The following is a 20,043-nucleotide window of genomic DNA, read 5'->3' as shown; positions in this document are numbered from 1 at the left end:
GGAGAAATCTTCTGGGAAGTGTTTCCTGAGAGCCACACGGGCGAGTGGGCGGGTGGGCGCTGTGTTTCAGGAGCCTAAGGAGTCAAGTGGGACCATGGAGAGCAGCTGCAGGCTTGGCACTGGGAGAGGCCAGGGAAGGCTGTTGGTGAGGATGCAGAATTAAAGGGGTCATGGAGAGCAGTTGAGGCTTGGCACAGTGGAGAGAGCCCAGGAGGGGAGAATAGAGAGAGAGCAAGCCTCATGGCCTCTGCATCCATGAAGTATAAACCAGATTAACCCTTTCCTCCCCAAGTTGTTTTTACCATGGCGTTTCATCACAGCAATAGAAACCACATTAAGAAAGGAGCCGTTCTCATTTAAACCATGACAGCTCCAAGCATGGTGGATGTGCGCTGGCTGCCTGGTGTGGTCTGCCCTGGGCTCACCAGTGTCCTCTCTTCTGTCTCTTAAGGTCGCCTTGTGGGTGCTCTGGACGCGGTGCTGGATTCCAGCGCGCGGGTTGCTCCCTTTCGGATTCTGCTTCAAGTTCCTGGGTCCCAGGTGTATTCCCCCATCGCATGTGGTGAGTTACTGAACGGATCAGACATTTACTGGGCCATAGCCACTGGTGAGTTCTGTCACAGCTGGAATGTTCCAGGCCTTGCGGTCGAAGCATGCCGAGTGTCTGCATGCCCGTGGTGTTTGAAAGGTAACGCCTCTGGAGCTTCTTAGCAGTTCTCGATTCCTCTCACACCGGCCTCCAACCCCCTTCCTCCTCCTCCTCACCCGCTTCTCTACCCGCTCTCCACCTCCTCCTGTTTTCTGTTAGTTTTCCTCATCTTTCACATCTCTGCCTCACCTCCAACCATCAAAAGTACATCGCGGCTGAGCGTCTGGGCATGCCGGCTTTCGAGTGGTCTCAGAGCACTGGGACTGCTCCATATAAACTGGGCTATGTGCTTTGTGATCTTGCCTCTGACTGAAGTGTGTGCTCAGATCTGTAAACCCACTGTAGTGATCCAAGGGGACAGTCTAAGGACTGTAGTGATTTGTTTTGAACAAGGAGAGAATGCGCAAAAATATGCACCAAAAAATGCACGCCACTCTGCCAGGTGCTGGGGAATTTAGACCTTACCCACGTCTCCACCCAAAGTCCTGTTCTCCCTGCAGCTGCCACTTGGTGTTGCATTGAGTCCCTAGGGTCTGCCAGGATGGAAGTGTTACTTTCAAAGATGCACTTTATCAACAACGCCAAGTGTCTGCTTTATTCTATGCAAGTAACACATTTACAAGATAAGAAAATATCACTGTGAAGAGTCTATTTGAACACTGGATTCCATGTTACTCTTCTGTCTCTATGCGTGCACATGCTGTAGTATTTTTAGCTCTGCACTGGGTACAGTAAACTTTGCTCATTGTCCCCTGTTCACCAGCCATACTGGACTTCTCCCTTGGAAAAGGCAGAAATTTGACGAAGCTTCTCATTCCCCACCACCACCCCATCTAACAGCCGTGACCATCTCGGCACACTCTTGTCTACCGCTTTCTAACTAAGGCAGATCACTCCAATTAAAAAAGGCTTTATAAATAAATCACCTTTCAACTACAGAAAGAAGATGACTGTTGCCTCTAGTCACCCTAAGTATCTTCTGGTTACACAAGAAGGGTGTCTTTTTGAACAGCTTTCTAGCAGGTCAGAGAAGGGTAGCTACAAAGATGGAAACATGTAACTGTAAACCGGAGTCAAGGACAGGGCTGTTTTATAAGTGTTACATTTAGTTAGTTTCCATGGAAACAAAGAAACTAAAGAGGAACAAAAATTGCTAAACTTCAAATGTTTAACACTGGTGATTAGTTTTTTTCTAAAAGGTTCCTGTAAGGTTGAGGCCAGGGACTCCCTTTATCAGTATGAGGCTGGAGTATGTGAAAAATATACTTAAAGTTATAACAATGAATTTTTGGGACAAGAGTGCCAGCATATTTTTTCTTCTATTCTCATTAAAAAAGAACTACTGATTGTTGCAGGAAATATTAGAAAAAACGACCTGTCAATTCTCCTGCCCCGCTGGACCCCGTTTTGCTCTAGCACTGACACTGATGGGCCGCAGCACTATGTCCTGGTAGGTCCCACTGGTGTGACCAGCTCTACGGTGGTCCTGTGGGCCTGTCAACTCTCTAGCCCCCGCTGGGCCATCTCTCTAACAGGGGTCCCAAATATCTCTCGTTTCCACACAGTGCCCCCCACGCCCCACAATCTGCTACCTCAACACCTAATTACCCAGTAAAATCATGTCTCCTAAAGCTTAATTATCCAGTCAGATTTATGTATAAATAATATCACAGTTTACAAGATATCAGTACAGTAATTTTAGAGCCAATTGATAATGATAAAAGCTTTATCCCAATCTTTCCAAACTTGTGAAAACATGCTACTGTGGCTGGTAAATGTCACGCAAGAAAAGAGCTGTAGGAAAAGAAGAGAGCTGTAGGAAGGGAGCGCAGTCTGCAGGAAGAATCCAGATCTGCGGCTGCAGAGTCCATTTTCTCAGAAGTGAAAGGGATGCACGTATTGTCTCACAGGTGGGTTATTTTACTTGGCAAAAGACCTGACGATAGCCATGGGTCTAAACAGAGACAATATATGGTTACCATTTTCACAGTGTGAACCAAACAACTGTAAGGCTTTATAAAAATGGTCAGCTTCTGTGGCTGAGATCGAATCAGATGTTGCTAGAGAGACTCTGAGTTGTTTTTAAGAAGTTTTGGACAGAGAAATGGCCCATCCCTACAGGTCAGAACCAGACACTCCCTTCCTTAGCTGTCCACACCTGCTCTCAACACAGGCGTTTTCTCAGTTTTTGTCTGCCTCCCTCATGGAAACAGCTTGCCCAGAGAGTGTTTCTGGATGCTCACCTTCCGATGTTCACGACAAGGTTGAGTGTGGGAAGGGGACTCAGGCTGCCCTGTAAGGCCGCGCGGGTTCACTTGGCCCTGGACATTAGAGCCCAGGCGGAGGGTTTTTCATCTTTATATGGTAAGGGAGCAGCACAGCACTGCTGCTTACTCTACCAAAGATTTTTGCAGAACTTTGTGAATTTTCCCAGTCCTCCCGGGCTGGCGGAAGTGTGCGGGAGCACCACGAAGCAGGCCGGCAGCAGCGAGTCAGTGTGCTGAGCTGAGCGCATGTCTGACTCGCAAAGGTTTCAACTTGGGAGTTGACTGGGCTGTAGTTCTACGTAAGTTCAGGAGCTACAGTCATTTCAAGTAAGTCTTAGGCAGGGTCCATTTGAAATCTCACATGGCTGGTCAACTTTTCTCCCTCAGCTGTTGGCACGCTCTCCTCCCCTCCCTTGGGTCTGTAGAACAGAATCCCAGGAGCTAATCCCTAGTCAGGCGGAGAACAGCTTAGACCAGTGTTTCTCAATGTTTCTAATGCTGCGACCCTTTAATACAGCTCCTCATGTTGGGACTTCCAACCATAAAATTGTTTCATTGATTCTTCATAACTAATTCTGCTATCATTATGAATCACGATGTAAATATCTGATATACAGGATATCTATGACCTCCAAAGGGGTCATGAGCCACAGGTTGAGAAGCACTGGGTTAGATTGTCTGGACCCTGCTGAATGGATTCCTATGCTGTGCTAAGTTGTTGGGCCCTTTAAGGATGAGGCATCCTGCGTGGCGGTGTCTGGTGCTCTCAGTCTTGTCCTGTACCTGAGATGGGCAGGCCCTCCAGGCTTGCTACCCTCTGCACTGGCTCTTCCTGTTCCCACAGGACAAGCCCTGGTAATCGTCAGCGGCCCTCAGCGCTGTCTCAGAATTACTGCCGTGTTCCTCTTAGTCATCTCAGGGCCTGGAACACTGGCTGGATTGTTTGTTGTCCACATTTGATCTCAGGAAGCACGAGAATAGGAAAGAGCTGCCGGGCTCTGAGTTATCTGCCTAGAGTCATTCCAAGAATCAGATTGCTTATGCTGGCACGGTCCATTATTGTCAGCTGAGGCCTAGGGCTGTCTTTGCCAGTTCCTGGACGGAGGCATCCTCGAGTCCTAGTGCACAGAAGGACTTTCAACAGCGCTCATGTCTTCCCAGGCCTCAGTTTGCACGGGCCCTGGCCTGAGGAGTTCAGGGCTGTATAAGTTCAGCTACCCCCACCCTTGCTCTCGAGGTCTGCCCCATGGGGTTGAGTTAAATAAAGGGGCAGAGAGAGCCAGGAGCAAGCTTCCCGGGACCTGTACGACTGCGTGGGAGAGGGGGTGTGCTGAGCATTTCCGTCTGCAGGTTCCATACCTGCAGCGTCAACCCAAATGGATGCTGTGTATGAATAGGTTACATATCATCCAATTATGATACTATGTATCCCCTTTGCATCTGTACTGGCCATGTGCAGACTTCTTGGTTTCCTCCAAGGATGCGCCATGGGAATCCTGCATCATTTACTTTGTATCAGACAGGATAAGGGATCTGGAGATGACTTAAGGGATTCAGGAGGAGTGTGTAAGCTAGCTGCCAATCCTATACCACCTTAAATAAGAACCCAAGCACTCAGACCCTGGTGTCTTTGGGAGACCCTGGATCTAGCAGATATACAGGCCCAGTCCCCTGGTGGACACAGAGGGACTGTTATAGTTTGAAGAATGCTTAGTTAAAGGTCTAGATTCGGAAAATGAAAACAGACATGCTTTGAAAACTTCAAAGGTCATGACAGGAAAGGGGAACCATTTGCTAATCAAAACATGTTGCTTGTTTTTAAAAGTTAGGGCCCACCGGAGCTAATTCTCTCCACTAAGTCCCCTCACTCTCCTCCGTTCCATCTTCTCAGCAGCACACAGGGGCAGCATACCCTACTCTGGAGGGAAAAAGATGTGGAACACCGGAAGCCGGCCACTTGCCAAGGTGACACCAGGCCCCGGGGTGCCAGCGGGCAGCTTAGCCGCAGGTTCTGACAGAATGTACTCTGAGTGTTCCTTCTGACGCACGCACAGCCTCTTATCCATGCCCTTGACCGTGGCTGGTGTTTTGCTCCCTTGTATTCTGCCTCACTGTTTGCTTTGTCTTTGTGGAGTGGATTTTATTAAGGGAGGAAATGTTCCCGGGTGGACCAGATTAGTGTCTTCCTGAACTTTTACCAAGGTGGCAGAGGACGTGCCAGCTTGTTTTCTCTGAGCAGAGGACTTGCAGGGTGCTTCAAGGAACATCTGGGAGGCAGCCCAGCAGGGGGAGGTGGGGGCTTTCTGGGTTTAGACTCTGAGGTCAGGATTGTTAGGCTTGTTCTCAGTAGCCCGGCATTTCCTTGGAACAATACTAGCTGGAATTTTCCACATGGGGTTCACCTTTAGAAGTGCCAATTAATGTTTCTTCCCTGTCAGGTAAATACTGGCAATTGGGCTGTTGATCTTTTTTTTTTTTTTTTAAGTAATTTTGCTTATGTACAAATAACTTTCATCAAAAAACATGTTCTTCCTTCTGTGATGTGTGTTGCTGATAGGGGTTTTAAAAACAAGTGAATGCAAAGACCAGCTTTTAGGTCTAGTACATTTTGAGGCTAAAAGTAAGATTAAAAATCTCTTTAGAGCTGAGTTAAGTTGGTATGTGCCTGTAGTCCTAGCTACTGAAGAGACTGAGACAGGAGGATTATTTGATCTCATAAATTTGAGACCAGCCTGGACTATATAAGGAGAACAAACAGAAGCAAATTAAAAATTGAATCCTGGGCTGGTGAGATGGTTCAGTGGTTAAGAGCACTGACTGCTCTTCTGAAGGTCCTGAGTTCAGATCCCAGCAACCGTATGGTGCCTCACAACCATCTGTATAGCTACAGTGTACTCATTTACATAAAATAAATGAATAAATTTAAAAAATGGAATTCTAAAATCAAAGAGGTCCGTGACTTGTCAACAGAGACCACCTGGAGGGGGTGCTTCAAAAATAACTGAGTTGGGCTGGAGAGATGGCTCAGCGGTTTAGAGCACTGACTGTTCTTCCAAAGGTCTTGAGTTCAAATCCCAGCAACCACATGGTGGCTCACAACCATCTGTAATGGAATCTGACGCCCTCTTCTGGTGCATTTGAAGACAGCTACAGTGTACTTAATCTAAATAAATAAATCTTTAAAAAAAATAACTTGAGTTAATTCTCTTTTTTAATAGAAGAGAAAGTGTGTTGGAGAGATGGCTGAATAGTTAAGAGTGCTGACTGCTCTTTAGGGGTCCTGAGTTCAATTCCCAGCAACCACATGGTGGCTCACAACCATCTGTAATGGGATCTGACACCACCCTCTTCTGGGGTGTCTGAAGATGGCTACAGTGTACTTACATATAATAAATAAATAAATCTTTTTTAAAAAGGCTTTTAAAAATATTTATTTTACTACGTGCATGTGCGCACGCGCGCGCACGCACTCGCGCACACACACATGCACGCAGGTGCGCACACACAGTAGCCTTTGGAGACCAGTAAGGTATGAGCTCCCCTTGAACTGGAATTAACAGGTGGTTGTGAGCCACCCTGTGGGAGCTGGGAACTGAACCTGGGTTCTCTGCAAGAGCAGTAATTACTCCTGAGCCTGAGCGCTGAGCCATTCTTCCACACCCCTGTAAAGACTCTGAAACAGTAGGAACCCCTGAGAACTGTGACGACACCCTGTGGGCCCCTCATCAGGACCAGGGGTGCCCAGCTTGCTTCATTTGTCTCTAAGGTTTTTTTTCTATCCTGAAGTAGTTTGAAGAAAATCCTAGGGGGGATGGAGAGATGGCGTATCGCTTAAGAGCACTGACTGCTCTTCCAGAGGTCCTGAGTTCAATTCCCAGCAACCACATGGAGGCTCACACTTATCTGTAATGGGGTCCGATGCCCTCTTGTGGTGTGTCTGAAGACAGCTACAGTGTACTCATATAAATGATTCTTTAAGAAAAAAGAAGATCCTAAAAGTTGTTGATATTTTACCCCATAATAAATTCAAACAAATGTGTCTCAAAGATTGGTCATTCATGTCACTATGGTGTTATGCCTGAAGTAGAAGTTAGCTGGGCCTGCTGGTGTCATTTGAACTCAGCCTTGGTCTTCGCCCTTGCTTCGTAGCTCTGGCTGGCTCCACAAAGCTCTTCCTAAGCCCTTTCTGCGGACAGTCCCAGCCCCCCTTCCCTCCCCCAGCAGGCCTTCATGTCCGCTTGGGCTCCTAAAGGAGCTGCTCTTGCCTTTCTTTTCTCAACTGTGAACTCTAAGTTCTACTCTCCCTCCCCTCCCCTCCCCTCCCCTCCCCTCCCCCCTCCCCTCCCCCTTTGAGACAGGGTTTTTCTGTGTAGCCCTGACTGTCCTGGGACTCTTGCCGCAAACTCAGAGATCCACCTGCCTCCCAAAGACTGGGGTTGAAGGCCCGTGCCCCCACACCCAGCTCCTGTAGTATTTGATTCCACCCAGCATATCTGTTGTCTCATCGATTGTATTCGTTGAGGCGTTGCAGGCCCTGGAGAGGCCTTCCTCTACCTTCTGAGTGCCTGGCCTTGGTTGCTAACGTAGCTTCTACACTGTGCTTGCCTGCTGTCCGTTGTCCCTGCCTCCTCCTGTGGCTTCTGGCTCTGGAGACTGACTTCGTCTGCTTTGGCGTATTATAAATATTTTTAGAATTTATGTATGTATGTGGGTGATCTATCTGCATGCTTGCTTGCACACCAGAAGAAGGCATCAGATTCGATCACAGAAGAAGGCATCAGATTCCATCACAGATGGCTGTGAGCCGCCATGTTGGTTCTGGAACCAAACCTCTGGAAGAGCAGCCAGTGCTCTCAACCCTGGAGCCATCGCTCCCGATTGTAATGTTTTTAATGATTGATTTCTTCTGAGGGAAAACGATAAGAAACTTATATTTAGAGATCTATTAAAACAAACAAAAAAATCCAGCAGATCATAATGTTCTTGTGAGGATAATTGCTTTAGACTTATATATTAGGGCTGATAGTGTCTGCTTTCAGAATCTGGGTTTTTCAAAAAGAAGTGTTTATTTCTCTTGGTCCACCAGTGTCTTCTTATTTTGTATTTATTAGGATTCTTAAATTTTTTTAAACCCTTTACTCCCCCCCCCCCCCCTTTTGTTTTTTTTTTTTTTAAAGACAAGTCGCTGATAGCTCAGGCTGACCCTGAAGCCCTATGTTGCCAACTCAGTCAGCCTCATCTGTCACCTTCACATAACCCAGAGGCACTGGGGGAGCTGGACACTCAGCTCAGCTCATCGCCATCAGACTGACCGCCATCAGATTGTCCTCTGTCAGTAAGGCTGTCTGTGAGCATGGCCATCTGTGAGCATTTCTGTGAGACTTTTTTTTTAAGACACACCAGAAGAGGGCGTCAGACCTCATTACAGATGGTTGTGAGCCACCATGTGGTTGCTGGGATTTCAACTCAGGACCTTTGGAAGAGCAGTCTGTGCTCTTAACTGTTGAGCCACCTCTCCAGCCCTGTGAGACATTTCCTTAATTGCTCATTGTTGTAGAAGGGCCTAACCTGGTGTGAATGGTGCCTCCCCTAGGCAGGTGGGCCTGAGCAAGCCAGAGGAAGCACGCTGCAGTCTCTGCTTCAGCTCCCGCCTCCAGGCTCCAAGCATGCTCCGCAGGCACTCGACATTTCTGGAAGTCCTTTACCCCATGTGCCGTGTGTGCTGGGTGCTTTGTGTCTGTCCATTTTGCATTAGAATTTAAAGCGAGTTACAGGAGGGCAGCTGCCCCTTGCCTGCCACACACCTCTCTCGCCCCTCTGTAGTCGGACAGTAGATTGTTACCATGTGGCCAATCTCTATTGGCCACATTTTTCTAGTTCATAGGACCAGATCTGAACTATGAACACAGAGTGCCCATTTCATAGTGCACTAGCATTTAGGAGGCTGGAAAAGATACTGAATCCAGTGGAGTGTTTATTATGTAGAGGGAAACAGTTACTTTTTTAAAAACCAAAGCTTAGCCCAGTTATTTATGACTGTGTCTGTGCAGAAGCTGGAGGTGTGGACAATGAGATGCTTGTTTTATTTTGTGACGATGCCCCCTCGAGGAAAGCCGGGGAGAATAGCTATCCTCAGCTGCCCCGACCGCATCCGCTGGAATATCCCAGGGGACGGAGGCCCCCAGAGTCACACGCATGGGCTGTGGGTTGGCTTCTTTCTTTTTTACTTCATGTCTAGAAAATACCTACCTTGTGACATGTGTAGGGAGTGAGTTTAAAGATACAGCATGTCAGCCGGGCAGTGGTGGCGCACGCCTGTAATCCCAGCACTCTGGGAGGCAGAGGCAGGCGGATTTCTAAGTTCGAGGCCAGCCTGGTCTACAGAGTGAGTTCCAGGACAGCCAGGACTATACAGAGAAACCCTGTCTTGAAAAAAGCAAATCCAAAAAACCAAAAAAAGAAAAGATACAGCATGTCTTGCTAAGTGTGTAATGTATGCAAGGCATTTAAAATGGCCCCAGCCAGGCGGCTCTGCCCGTCCCCATGCAGACCTGGTTATTCCTGAATCCTTAGTTGCTTGTTTGCTGGTTTCTGATAGTTTCTAACACTGAATCTCTAAGCTTGATTTTCACACTGGACTTTTAGTTTTCTTGGAAAACGGAAAAGTCTATTTCTGCAAAAACGAGAGGCTTTAGTAAAGTGGCATAATTTTGCCAGTTGCCACTGTCACCTCCACAGTTACATTTTATTCTGTTACAGCTGCTGTGACAGAATCTCACCAACTTGACTGGGGCTTAAACAATAGAACTTTATTTTCTCTCAGTAGCAGGGGCTGCGAGTGCATGGCTCTGATGCACTGAGCCATCTCCCATAGGCCTCTCCTTGGCTTACAGACGCTCACCTTCTTGCTGGGTCCTCCCATGCTCTGTCTTTGGCAGACAGACAGACATCTCTGGTGTCTTATGGTATAACACCGGTCCTGTTGGGTCGGCGCCTCCACTCTATATGCGCTTAACCTAATTGCTTCTGAAAAACTATTTCCTGAAATATAGTCTTGGCCTATGGGTGCCAACGTACGGATTTGGTGAAGACACATTCAGGCACTGACAGCAGGTCTCTGCTGTGTTGGAAGGATGGAGCAGGAAGGATGGAATACTCCCCCCATGCTCAGGAATTATGCCAGATGTGTCCAAACCATGGTCCCTGGGCTGTGCCTGGCTGTGATATCTAGGAACAAGGCCATACAAAATTATGAACTTAAAAAACACAGAGCGTGTTTTTTTTTGGGGGGGGTGACTTTTTTTATGGATAACTCAATTACTTTTTTTTGGATTTGGTTTCTTTCAAGACAGGGTTTCTCTGTATAGTCCTAGCTGTTCTGGAACTCACTCTGTAGACCAGGCTGGCCTCGAACTCAGAAACCCGCCTGCCTCTGCCTCCCAGAGTGCTGGGATTACAGGCATGTGCCACCACCACCAGCTTATATTTTTTTAAAAAATGTATTTGTCTAGGTGCACTTTTGTTCCAGGGTGTAGGGGATGGTGTAGTTCTCTCCTTCCATGGCATGGATTCTAGGGACTAAACTGAAGTTGTCAGGCTTGGCAGCAAGCTCCTGTACCCGCTGAGCCCACTTGGTGGCCTCCCGTTGCACGATTCTAAAGTGTGAACTTGTGACGAGGACCTCAGTTCCACAGGTTGGACATGCCTGCACGCCCTTTACCCGTCTAGCCTTGACAATAGATGGCAGGCTTTCTTATTTCCTTCTCCTCAGCTTTCTCAACAGTATGGTGCAACGCAGTGACCTTCAAACTGAACGTGACTGGAAGACAGAAATGTATTCACGTGTGTGTGAAACTCGCATTTCTAGTCAGTGCTTGCTCTTACTGGGAGGTGTGCAGTCCATTTTGAATTGTTTTTTGTTTTTTAAGCTGATGTCCGGCTTTGAACTCCTTTGAATTCGTGGGAACCACTGCCACAGGACAGCTCAGAACGGTGCTATGTGAGATGAACTGAGGTGACTTTTATTTTCAGGTATCTAGGGTCACATAAGTGCACCAGCTGGCTGAGTTCTGGGGTACTCATGAAACCTACCCCCCTGAGACATCTCTGCAGAGGAAATTCAGTTTGGAGAGTTTCCCTGCCACTTGGAAACTTGTAGGAAACAGACCGTGGGGTGGAAACGGCGCCTCACAGTGATTGTCTTTGCTGGGAGAGGCACTCAGGGCAGCTGTGGTTCCATTGCCTAAGGCCCAGAGATAGGTTCTCTCTATTAATTTTCTTTTTAGTAGTGTTTTAGTTTTTCTTGTTATGAGCATTGTACAGAAGCATTTTATGACAGTGAAACTCCAGATTTTTTTGGGTTTTTTTGTTTTTGTTTTTGAGACATGGTTTCTTTATGTAGCCCTGGCTGTCCTGGAACTCATAATGTAGATCAGGTTGACCTCGAACTCACAGAGAACTTCCTGCCTCTGCCTCCAGAGTGCTGGGATTAAAGGCGTGAACTCCCATGTCCATCTGCCTCAAGTCATTAAAAAAAATTATTTTCAGTGTATGAGTGTTGTGCTTGAACGGCACTAGGGCTGTGTGCCACACGTGTGCCTGAGTGTCACAGAGGTTGGAAGAGGGAGTCACAGCCCTCGGAACGTGGGTTACAGGCTGTTGTGAGCCATCTTGTGGGTGCCGGGAATTGAACCCAGGTCCTCTGGAACGGCCCAGTGCTCACTAGGCTATCTGTACAGCTCCTGTCTCAAGTCTTAATTCCACAGTGATATATTGGGTTTGGGATCTGATTATGGTTTTATTCATGGTACCTAAGTGGTCAGTTGAAGCTGTTAGTTAAGTCGTAGGTCCTGGTCGCCATTTTGGTGGGCTAATGAACACATGTATCCCAGGGGATGGAGAGGTGGCTCAGCAGTTGAGAGCAAGTAGTGCTCTTGCAAAGGATCTCAATGTGGCTCCCAGCAGCAGCCATGCCGGGTGGCTCATAACCACCTCTAGCTTCAGCTTCAGGGGTTCAAACACCTTCTGTGCTCCAGAGTCAACTGCAGTCCACCCCACACCATACATAACTGAAAATATGGATGATTTATATTCATCTGTATGTGTATGGTTTAATATTTAAAAGCAAATAAAACATCACCTGTGTCCAGGCATCCGGGAAGGTGCTTACAGGAGGGAGGGATTCAGGGAGCTCTGAGCTCCTTTGGTGTGCTGCTTTCGCAAGCCCTAGACAGAGGGACTGTATAGGCGGCATTCAAGAATCCCACTGTCTTCTGGGCGAAGACCCCAGGGTGCTCTGCAGGGTTGGTTTGCCCTTCATCTGAAACGTGACCCAGGACAAATATTTGTACTTCCATTTCCCTTTTCTGTCTTCATTACAGGTCAGCTGTTCCCCTCCCCCCTTCCCTCTTTCCCTCCCTCTTCCCTGTTTTGTTTTTACAATGAGGAAGTATATCTGAAGAACCGTAACCGAGTACTGTCAGCTGACAGAGGTGGGGCCTCTTCTCTCTAGCTTCCTTTGGTTTGCTGAGTGACCTGGTTGGTTTTATTATGATGGCAAATAAAGGCCTGCCCTCTCCAGTTCAGTGTGTGCTCATGTTGTAGAACTCGCTTTATAAAGTCATCTCCAGGTGCAAGGTGCCATCTGTGTCACCATGCAGTGCGTGTTCACTGAAGGGAAGGGATGCACAGTGCAGAGGCAGGGAAGCCACCTGAGCTCTGTGTCAGCCCCTTATGTGCCACAGTCAGCTGAGGGTTCAGGTCGGGAGAGAGAGAGAGCAGACACTGAGACAGATGGACGTGGGGAGGCTGGCTGGGTGGCTTGACTTTGTTTAAAGATGAGCTTTCCCTGTCTGGAGAGATGTGCAGGAAGAGCCTCTCACTCCAGGCCTAGCTCCTGCTAAGACCCATCTGGGAGGTGCAGCCGAGGGAAGGGAAGGTCATGAGCTTGGGTACAGGAACCAGCCACTAGCCTGCGACACAGGCACTGGTGGAGAGTCACGTGGCTGGCTCCCCGGGCTGGGGAGGATGGTGGAATCAGGTATGCCTGTCTGGGTGACCCCGAGGGACTGGGTACTTTGTGCTACTCTGGATTCTCCTTAACGAAGTAGTCCCTTAGGTACTTGCCTGCTCCTCCCCTAAGAGGCCACGCAGAACAGCAGCCTGACTTAACACAGTCTTTATTTCCATGGGCCTGAACCACAAGTCCAGGCGGAACTCTCTGCTACTTTATTGCATGCAATGGAAGTGTTTCAGATTCTTTTGGCTGGTGGAATACTTGTATAGTATTGTGGGGATGGGAGCCGTGGTCTGCGCATGAAGTCCACTTACCTTCTCCACAGCCTGCATCCTTTTAACGCTGTATGTTAAACTTGTGTGTGAAGAAAGTCTGCGGATTCTGAGCCATCGGACATCAGGCAGGTGTGGGATTTTACTCTCTGACAGTGTGCTCTGATTCAGACATGGGCCTTTCAGATCAGAGGCTTCAGGAGAGGGACAGTAATGTGTATTCCCAAGATTTTCATGTGCATTTATACTTGGGTGTCCAAGTGACACAGAGAGAAAGGAGACACACTTTTAAGCAAACACACCTGCTTTAGGATGGAGAGTGACTCTGGTGACCCTCCAGCCTCCCACTTGGCTCTGGGTGAGGGCTGAGCTGTGGGCTGGTAGCTCTAGTGTCTCTGGGTTTAGTCTTGTCCTATTTTGGAATTGAGACTGAAAAACCTTCTCTGGTCAGAGACTGTACCTGTGTGCGGGAGGGGCCTCTGCTGTCACTAGAGGCTGGACACAGTCCCCATGTCCAGTGCCTATCATCCAGTGCAGATGAGTAGGGCTCCTGGAGAAGAAACGGAGACAGTAGACATGGCTATGCCTTAGTTAAGAGTGGCACTTAACGTGTTGGTAGTACAGTGAGCATTTCAATTGCCTTTTAAAGAAATTAACTGGCAGATTGCCTATGACGTAATGCTTTTGTGTGTGTTCTTTATTTTAAGATAAGAACGCTCTCTGTAGGTATTTGAGGGCTATTGCTGTAAATGGCACAAGATGTCCATCTGTAGACAGATGATTCTGTCTATAGACAGATGTTTTCTTAGGCTGCCCCTGGCTGGGTCAAGCTCTGCTACTCCCAAGTGGTGACATTCTTATATGGTCAACAGGACCTCACAACAGGCTCTTCCACTGTAAACGTGGCCTTGAAGACCACAGGCTACACTGTGTGAGCCTGCTGGCGGTGAGTCTGCTATCTGGGGCATGATCTGTGTTAGAACAGCTGTGCAGTTACCAACATCTCTGTCACGGAGTAGAGGCAGAGAAGCGGTGGACACTGCCAAAGCCAGCAAGATGGCCACAGCACACCGAAGGGTGATCCTCCCAGTCACCTGGGCTGCCTTGTGGCCATAGGATCAGTGCCTGCAGGTGCCCAGCGGCAGGAGGAGACTCTGGTTTTAACAAAGGGGGCCTGTTCTACAGTGGACTAATGCCCATAATGTAAAATACACATAGACTCACATATGGCAGCAGTTTGGAAATGAGTGCATGTTTTAGCAATTCCTTCTTTTCCCTGATGTGTTTCTGTCTGTCCAAATCCAGGTGCAACATTGGAGGAAATCAACCGGCACTGGGACTGGCTGGAACAGAACCTGCTGCACACCCTGTCAGTCTTTGACAACAAAGATGACATCGCCAGCTTCGTCAAAGGGAAGGTGAAGGTAGGCTGGGCCTTAAAGCCCCTCTGCACCTGCCTGTTCCTGCCGCCCTGAGCCACAGCTGTCTCCGACCGACCCTTCCACTCTCACTCTGGCTACTTTATTTTTAACACTCTGGCTACATTTTCTGTCAAGTTCCATAAAGCAGAGGGAATTCCGGGGTGGGGAGGAGGCGAGGAGGCTGCCCTTGTACACAAGGAGCTCCTTGGCAGTCTTTAGCTTAAAGTAACCTCTATGCCAAAGCGGCTTGTTAGGGGCTGACAAGCTTAGATTCTCAATGCTTTGGTGCTGACTACTTTAAAAAGCCTGTCTCTTTGCCAGCCGTGAATGTGCACTTCTGTAATCTCAGCACTGGGGAGGCTGAGGCAGGAGGGTCCCAAGGTAGAGGCTAGCATGGGCTACAGAGTGAGTCAGAAGCTTACCTGAGATACGGGAGATGTTGTCAAAGATACAATGCAACAACAACAACAACAACAACAACAACAAGCCAGGATATTCTAGTCCCCGGGGAGGCCGGGCTGCTGATGGAGGAGTCTGAGGGTTAAAGTGGACATTTGTCTCCCCCCCCCCCCCCCCGCCCCCCCCCCCCCCACCCCTTTTGCTGACCACTGTGAAGGATGCTTTCTTGTCAAGTCTGGATGTGTGGCTCCTTCCACAACCACCACCCAATTAATTTCTTCCTCAGCCACGCCTTTGCAGAGGCACTAAAGCGCCCGGCCCCTGTACATGCCTTACCAGAAGTCTTCCAGGGCAATGGCAGACTGGACATTTGTTTCATATGAAACAGCCCCCCAAATTCTTAGCCATTATCTTGTGGTTCATAATGGCAAGAGAGGTTTGTAAACTTAAAACGTGATGAAGAAATTGAAAATCAGTTTGCTAAGCTTTCACATTGTGTATGTGTGTGGGGGGGGTTGGTGGTAGTGCGGTGAGTTGGGTGGTATTAGGGAATCGAACTCAGATCCTCAGGCTTGGCTGCAAGCACCTTTACTCACTGAGCCATCTCGATGGCTCTGTGTCAACATTTTGAACCTGACAAGGAAGACGGTTTTAAAGTATTAATATTTAACTCAAAAGTTCGAAAACAAGGTTGGGTTCTTACATCCTTTGGGTCAGTTTGTCCTCTTTTGCTGTCTCCCGTCTGTCCTTCCCACTTCCTGTCCTCCTTCCCCTCAGTCTGACTTACCTGGCCGGCTGGCTCAGTGATGCCTCTCTTGCCTCAGGCTCTGATCGCAGAGGAGACCAGCAGCCGGCTGGCAGAGCAGGAGGAGGAGCCCGAGAAGTTCCGAGAAGCCCTGGTGAAGTTCGAGGCCAGGTTCAGCTTTCCCGAGGCGGAGAAGCTGGTCACCTACTACTCTTGCTGCTGCTGGAAGGGCCGGGTGCCCCGCCAGGGCTGGCTGTACCTCAGTATCAACCACCTCTGCTTCTATTCCTTCTTCCTGGGCAAGGAACGTAAGTGTGGCCAAGAGCCTTCTGGGCCTGAAGTCACAGATACACTCGGCCCCGGGGTGCTTAGTATGGCTTCTGAGAGACGCTGTGGATGGGAGTGCTTGATCTGTTTCCCTGTGATTTATACAGATAATTGTGCTTACCTATGTAGGCCTCTCCTCCAGGGGGACTTGAGTTAGGGAGGGCTTGTTCCTTTTACTCTCTTAAATATTTATCTCTGGGTAACTTAAGTAGTGGCTGCCAGGTTTTTAGTAGTGTAGATGCTTTGCGAAAGCAGTATATTAGCGAGTGACTGAATAGTTCTGCAAGAGGGTATAGTCTTCTCAAAGGTTTTTATTTTGGGTTTTCAGCTTGAATGTATGTCTGTACATACATGTGTGCCTGGTGCCCATGGAGGCCAGAGAAGGGAGGCAGGGGATCAAACCTGGGTCCTCTGATGAACAGTCAGTGCTCTTAACATCTGAGCTATCTCTCCACCGTGAGTGAGTGAGTGAGTGAGTGTGTGTGTGTGTGTGTGTGTGTGTGTGTGTGTGAGATAGAGAGGGGAGAGGGAGAAAGAGAGAGGGAGAGAGAGGGAGAGAGGGAGGGAGAGAGACAGGAGCATCAGCATCTGTCTCCATCTGGCTATGGATATAAGCATGACCAGCTGCCGCAGGCTCCTGCCACCATGCCTTCCCTCCAGCCATGGGCTGTACCCTGGAAGTGTGAGTCCAACACTCTCTTTGTTCAGCTGGTCTTGTGAGGGAATGCTATCACAGTGACAAATGTGAGACACCGTGTTTTTTCTGCGCCTCTAGTTCAAGGGAAGCCAGCTCAGGGGCGGCCCTCGATCATCTTTGGAGAGCTTCCTGATCGTGGTGTACACTCCCTGCTCAGCCGCTTCCCTGTAATGCTCTAGGAGCCTGTGTACACTGTCCCCACACCATTCCCTTTCTCTACACACTGGTTGCCCATTTTTCCTTTCTGAGATTCTTGTTGAGTTGAATACCCTTCCCTCACCTGTTTGTATACCCTGTCTGTAAATGCCCGTTGATCCTTCAAAACCCAGTTTTGATTTTGTCTCCTCCAAGGAGCCTTCCCTCTGTATCATTTGCACATGCTTATATTTTTGTGCTGGGTCCCATCAATTCTGGTAACTTGCTTGTTTGTGTGTCTTCCTTATTTGAACAAGTTGTTTCAGTGCAGAATAGATGGATAGCTTTTCTTAACTGGGCCAAAATACCTGACAGAAACAGGAGGCGGGACTTATGTGGTTATGGTTTCGAGGCCTCACACTTAGAGTGTTACAACACCTCAGGGACCTTCCTGTTTCACTGTGGACAGGTAGGGGCCAGGGACAAGATGCATCAAAGACCCGTCACCCATGGATAACAGCATCAACACTGGACCAAGCCCTTGACATGTTAACTTTTGAAGGCGCATTTTAAACCCAAACAGTTGCATTGCAAACCATAATGCTGCCTCTTCACAGGCAGTTACTTATCTTAATAAGTTACTTAATAAACCAGACTTGATGGAAATCAATTAAGGTGTGTGTGTGTGTGTGTGTGTGTCTAAGATACTTTGTGTGAAAGCACAGAAGCAACTAAGGAACATCTTGTCAAGGAGGGCATAGATAGTACCTTTTAAAATTATCAGCACCTAGAAGACAATATTGCAGAGTAATCAGAAACGGTAGAAATGCTTTTTAGCTGCTTGATTCAGAGAGGGATAATTTTCGTGATTTTTATTAATGATTGTACAGCTGTGTTAAGTATTCATGAAAGAGTGTGTGCATAGCTAATTTGGCCTTCCATAACAGCGGTCCCTGGATAAGTATTGGGCACCAGGGTGTGCAGGAGCCAGCAACTTGGAAAGCTACACATAAATCTGTGCAAAGCCACTGGAATGGGGCTGCGTCTTCCCCAGCAGCCACTGCATGGTACTAGACTAGCTTTTCTGTCCTGGCTCAAAAGACATCTACATTTTTGCTATCAGAGAGTTTTGGTTTTTTTTGTTTTTTTTTTTTTTTTTTTTTTTTTTTTTTTTTTTTAGTTTTTTGGATTTGTTTGTTTTTTTCAAGACAGGGTTTCTCTGTAGCCCTGGCTGTCCTGGAACTCACTCTGTAGACCAGGCTGGCCTCGAACTCAGAAATCCGCCTGCCTCTGCCTCCCAGAGTACTGGGATTACAGGCGTGCTCTATCAGAGAGCTTTGAGTGCTGTCTGCCACCTAATTCAAGTTTGCTCCCATTCGATGGTTGATGCCCATTTGTCGTCCTCTCTTACAGTCAAACTTGTGATCCCCTGGGTCGATATCCAGAAGCTGGAGCGGACGTCCAATGTCTTTCTCACGGACACCATCAGGATCACCACACAGAACAAGGAGCGAGACTTCTCCACGTTTCTGAACCTGGATGAGGTGTTTAAGATCATGGAGCAGCTGGCAGATGTCACGCTCCGGAGGCTGCTGGACAACGAGGTCTTTGACCTTGACCCCGACCTGCAGGAGCCGAGCCAGATCACCAAGAGGTAGGGCTTCAGCACCCTGTGGCCCTCGCTGCTCAGGGGACCTGTGCCTGCCTCACCCTTCCTGTGCACGGGCTTCTGACAGCCTTAGGTACGTGGCTTTCCTTCATCTAGATGCCTAGGTCACTGGTTCCAAGATGTCTGTGAGCATCTGACGCACAGCCGTGCAAGTGCCTGCCATAAAACGCTGTAGTCTTTTCATATGGCTGATTTAAAAGCTCAGATGCTGTGTGGGATCTCTAGAGGACTTATCCTAATACAGCATCAACGTCATGTAAATAATTGTCGTACTGTACTACTGTGTCATACTGCAGGGAAGAACACTAAGGAAAAGAGTAGGCATTCGGTACAGAGAGGACGTCTTTCTCAATATTTGATTTACAGTTGTTGAATCCAAGGATACAGAGCCTATGAACACTGAGGGCTGGTGCACCTGATGTATGTGGTGGCACTCAAATCCCCCCTCAAATCCCCATCTCTGTGGGGCACCATCTCTGTGGCTGATCTCGGCAGGCGGAAGTGGAAATGGTGAATGCCGTTATCCCTCCTCTCCTCCATGTGTAGACATGGCTTTCTGGATGGAGGTCCCCTTTACTTCAGATATTTCAGCACGTGGTGTAGGCGCCCCTCGTGGGACAAGTGGTTATTCACTTTATCTATGAACATGAAGACATTTCATTTTTTAAAAAGATTTATTTATTTTATGTATATGAGTACATTGTCACTGTCTTCAGGCACACCAGAAGAAGGCATCGGATCCCATGACAGATGGTTGTGAGCCACCATGTGGTTGCTGGGAATTGAACTCAGGACCTCTGGAAGAACAGCCAGTGCTCTTAACCGCTGAGCCATCTCTCCAACCCAAGGCATTTTATTTTTAATGGCCCTGGACATTCCCCCTTGTGCATGCGGGCTAGGGATGTGCTCTGTCACGGAGCCAGTCCTCTCGTCAGACTATAGCTTCTGGGGTGGGGGTAGGTGTTCAGGGCAGCTGGACTATTTTGACTAACTTAATCTAGAGCCAACAGTCTTTGGATTCATTTAGTTTGGCTACACATGACAGGCTTTGCAGCGACTTTGTGAGGTAGTTGTTTGGATTGTTGCTTTACACAAGTTCAGCTTTATCCCCTGAAGCTCAGAGCACAGTGTTTGAGCCTGATTGGTTTGAAGCTTTGAATCTTGGCTGGGTAGGCGTGGCACGGGTCAAAAGGCGACCACTGAGAAACAAGGGCTTGGTGTACTGCCCGGTGAGGAGTTCCTTATGGGTTATGGACCCACTTCTTACCGTCTGGATGCTGCTAGACATTGAGATCCCTCTCCTAGTTAATTATGTGTAGCAGACTATAAGTGCGCATGCAGCTCGGTAGCTTTTGCCATGCTCCCATCTCATCTGGTTGCCACCACTGTCCACCTGCAGAACGACCCCCTGCTGATCAGTAAGTGCCCACTCTGCTCTGGGAAGCTA

The 20,043-nt window shown here is 48.2% G+C and overlaps 1 protein-coding gene across 1 annotated transcript in view; it reads left to right on the top strand.

The window, feature by feature from the left end:
- Tbc1d8 (TBC1 domain family member 8) overlaps positions 1-20,043 on the top strand; it is a 106,472-nt gene that overhangs the window by 55,277 nt on the left and 31,152 nt on the right. Inside the window, exons 2-5 of the mRNA XM_052193086.1 lie at positions 452-562; positions 14,509-14,627; positions 15,848-16,076; positions 18,341-18,581. Of these exons, the coding sequence (XP_052049046.1) occupies positions 452-562; positions 14,509-14,627; positions 15,848-16,076; positions 18,341-18,581 (700 nt within the window). The remainder of the gene's footprint in view (positions 1-451; positions 563-14,508; positions 14,628-15,847; positions 16,077-18,340; positions 18,582-20,043) is intronic.

Source organism: Apodemus sylvaticus, chromosome 9 (assembly GCF_947179515.1).
Source record: "Apodemus sylvaticus chromosome 9, mApoSyl1.1, whole genome shotgun sequence".
Classification (NCBI taxonomy): Eukaryota; Metazoa; Chordata; class Mammalia; order Rodentia; family Muridae; genus Apodemus; species Apodemus sylvaticus.
This window is presented reverse-complemented; position numbering and strand designations above follow the sequence as displayed.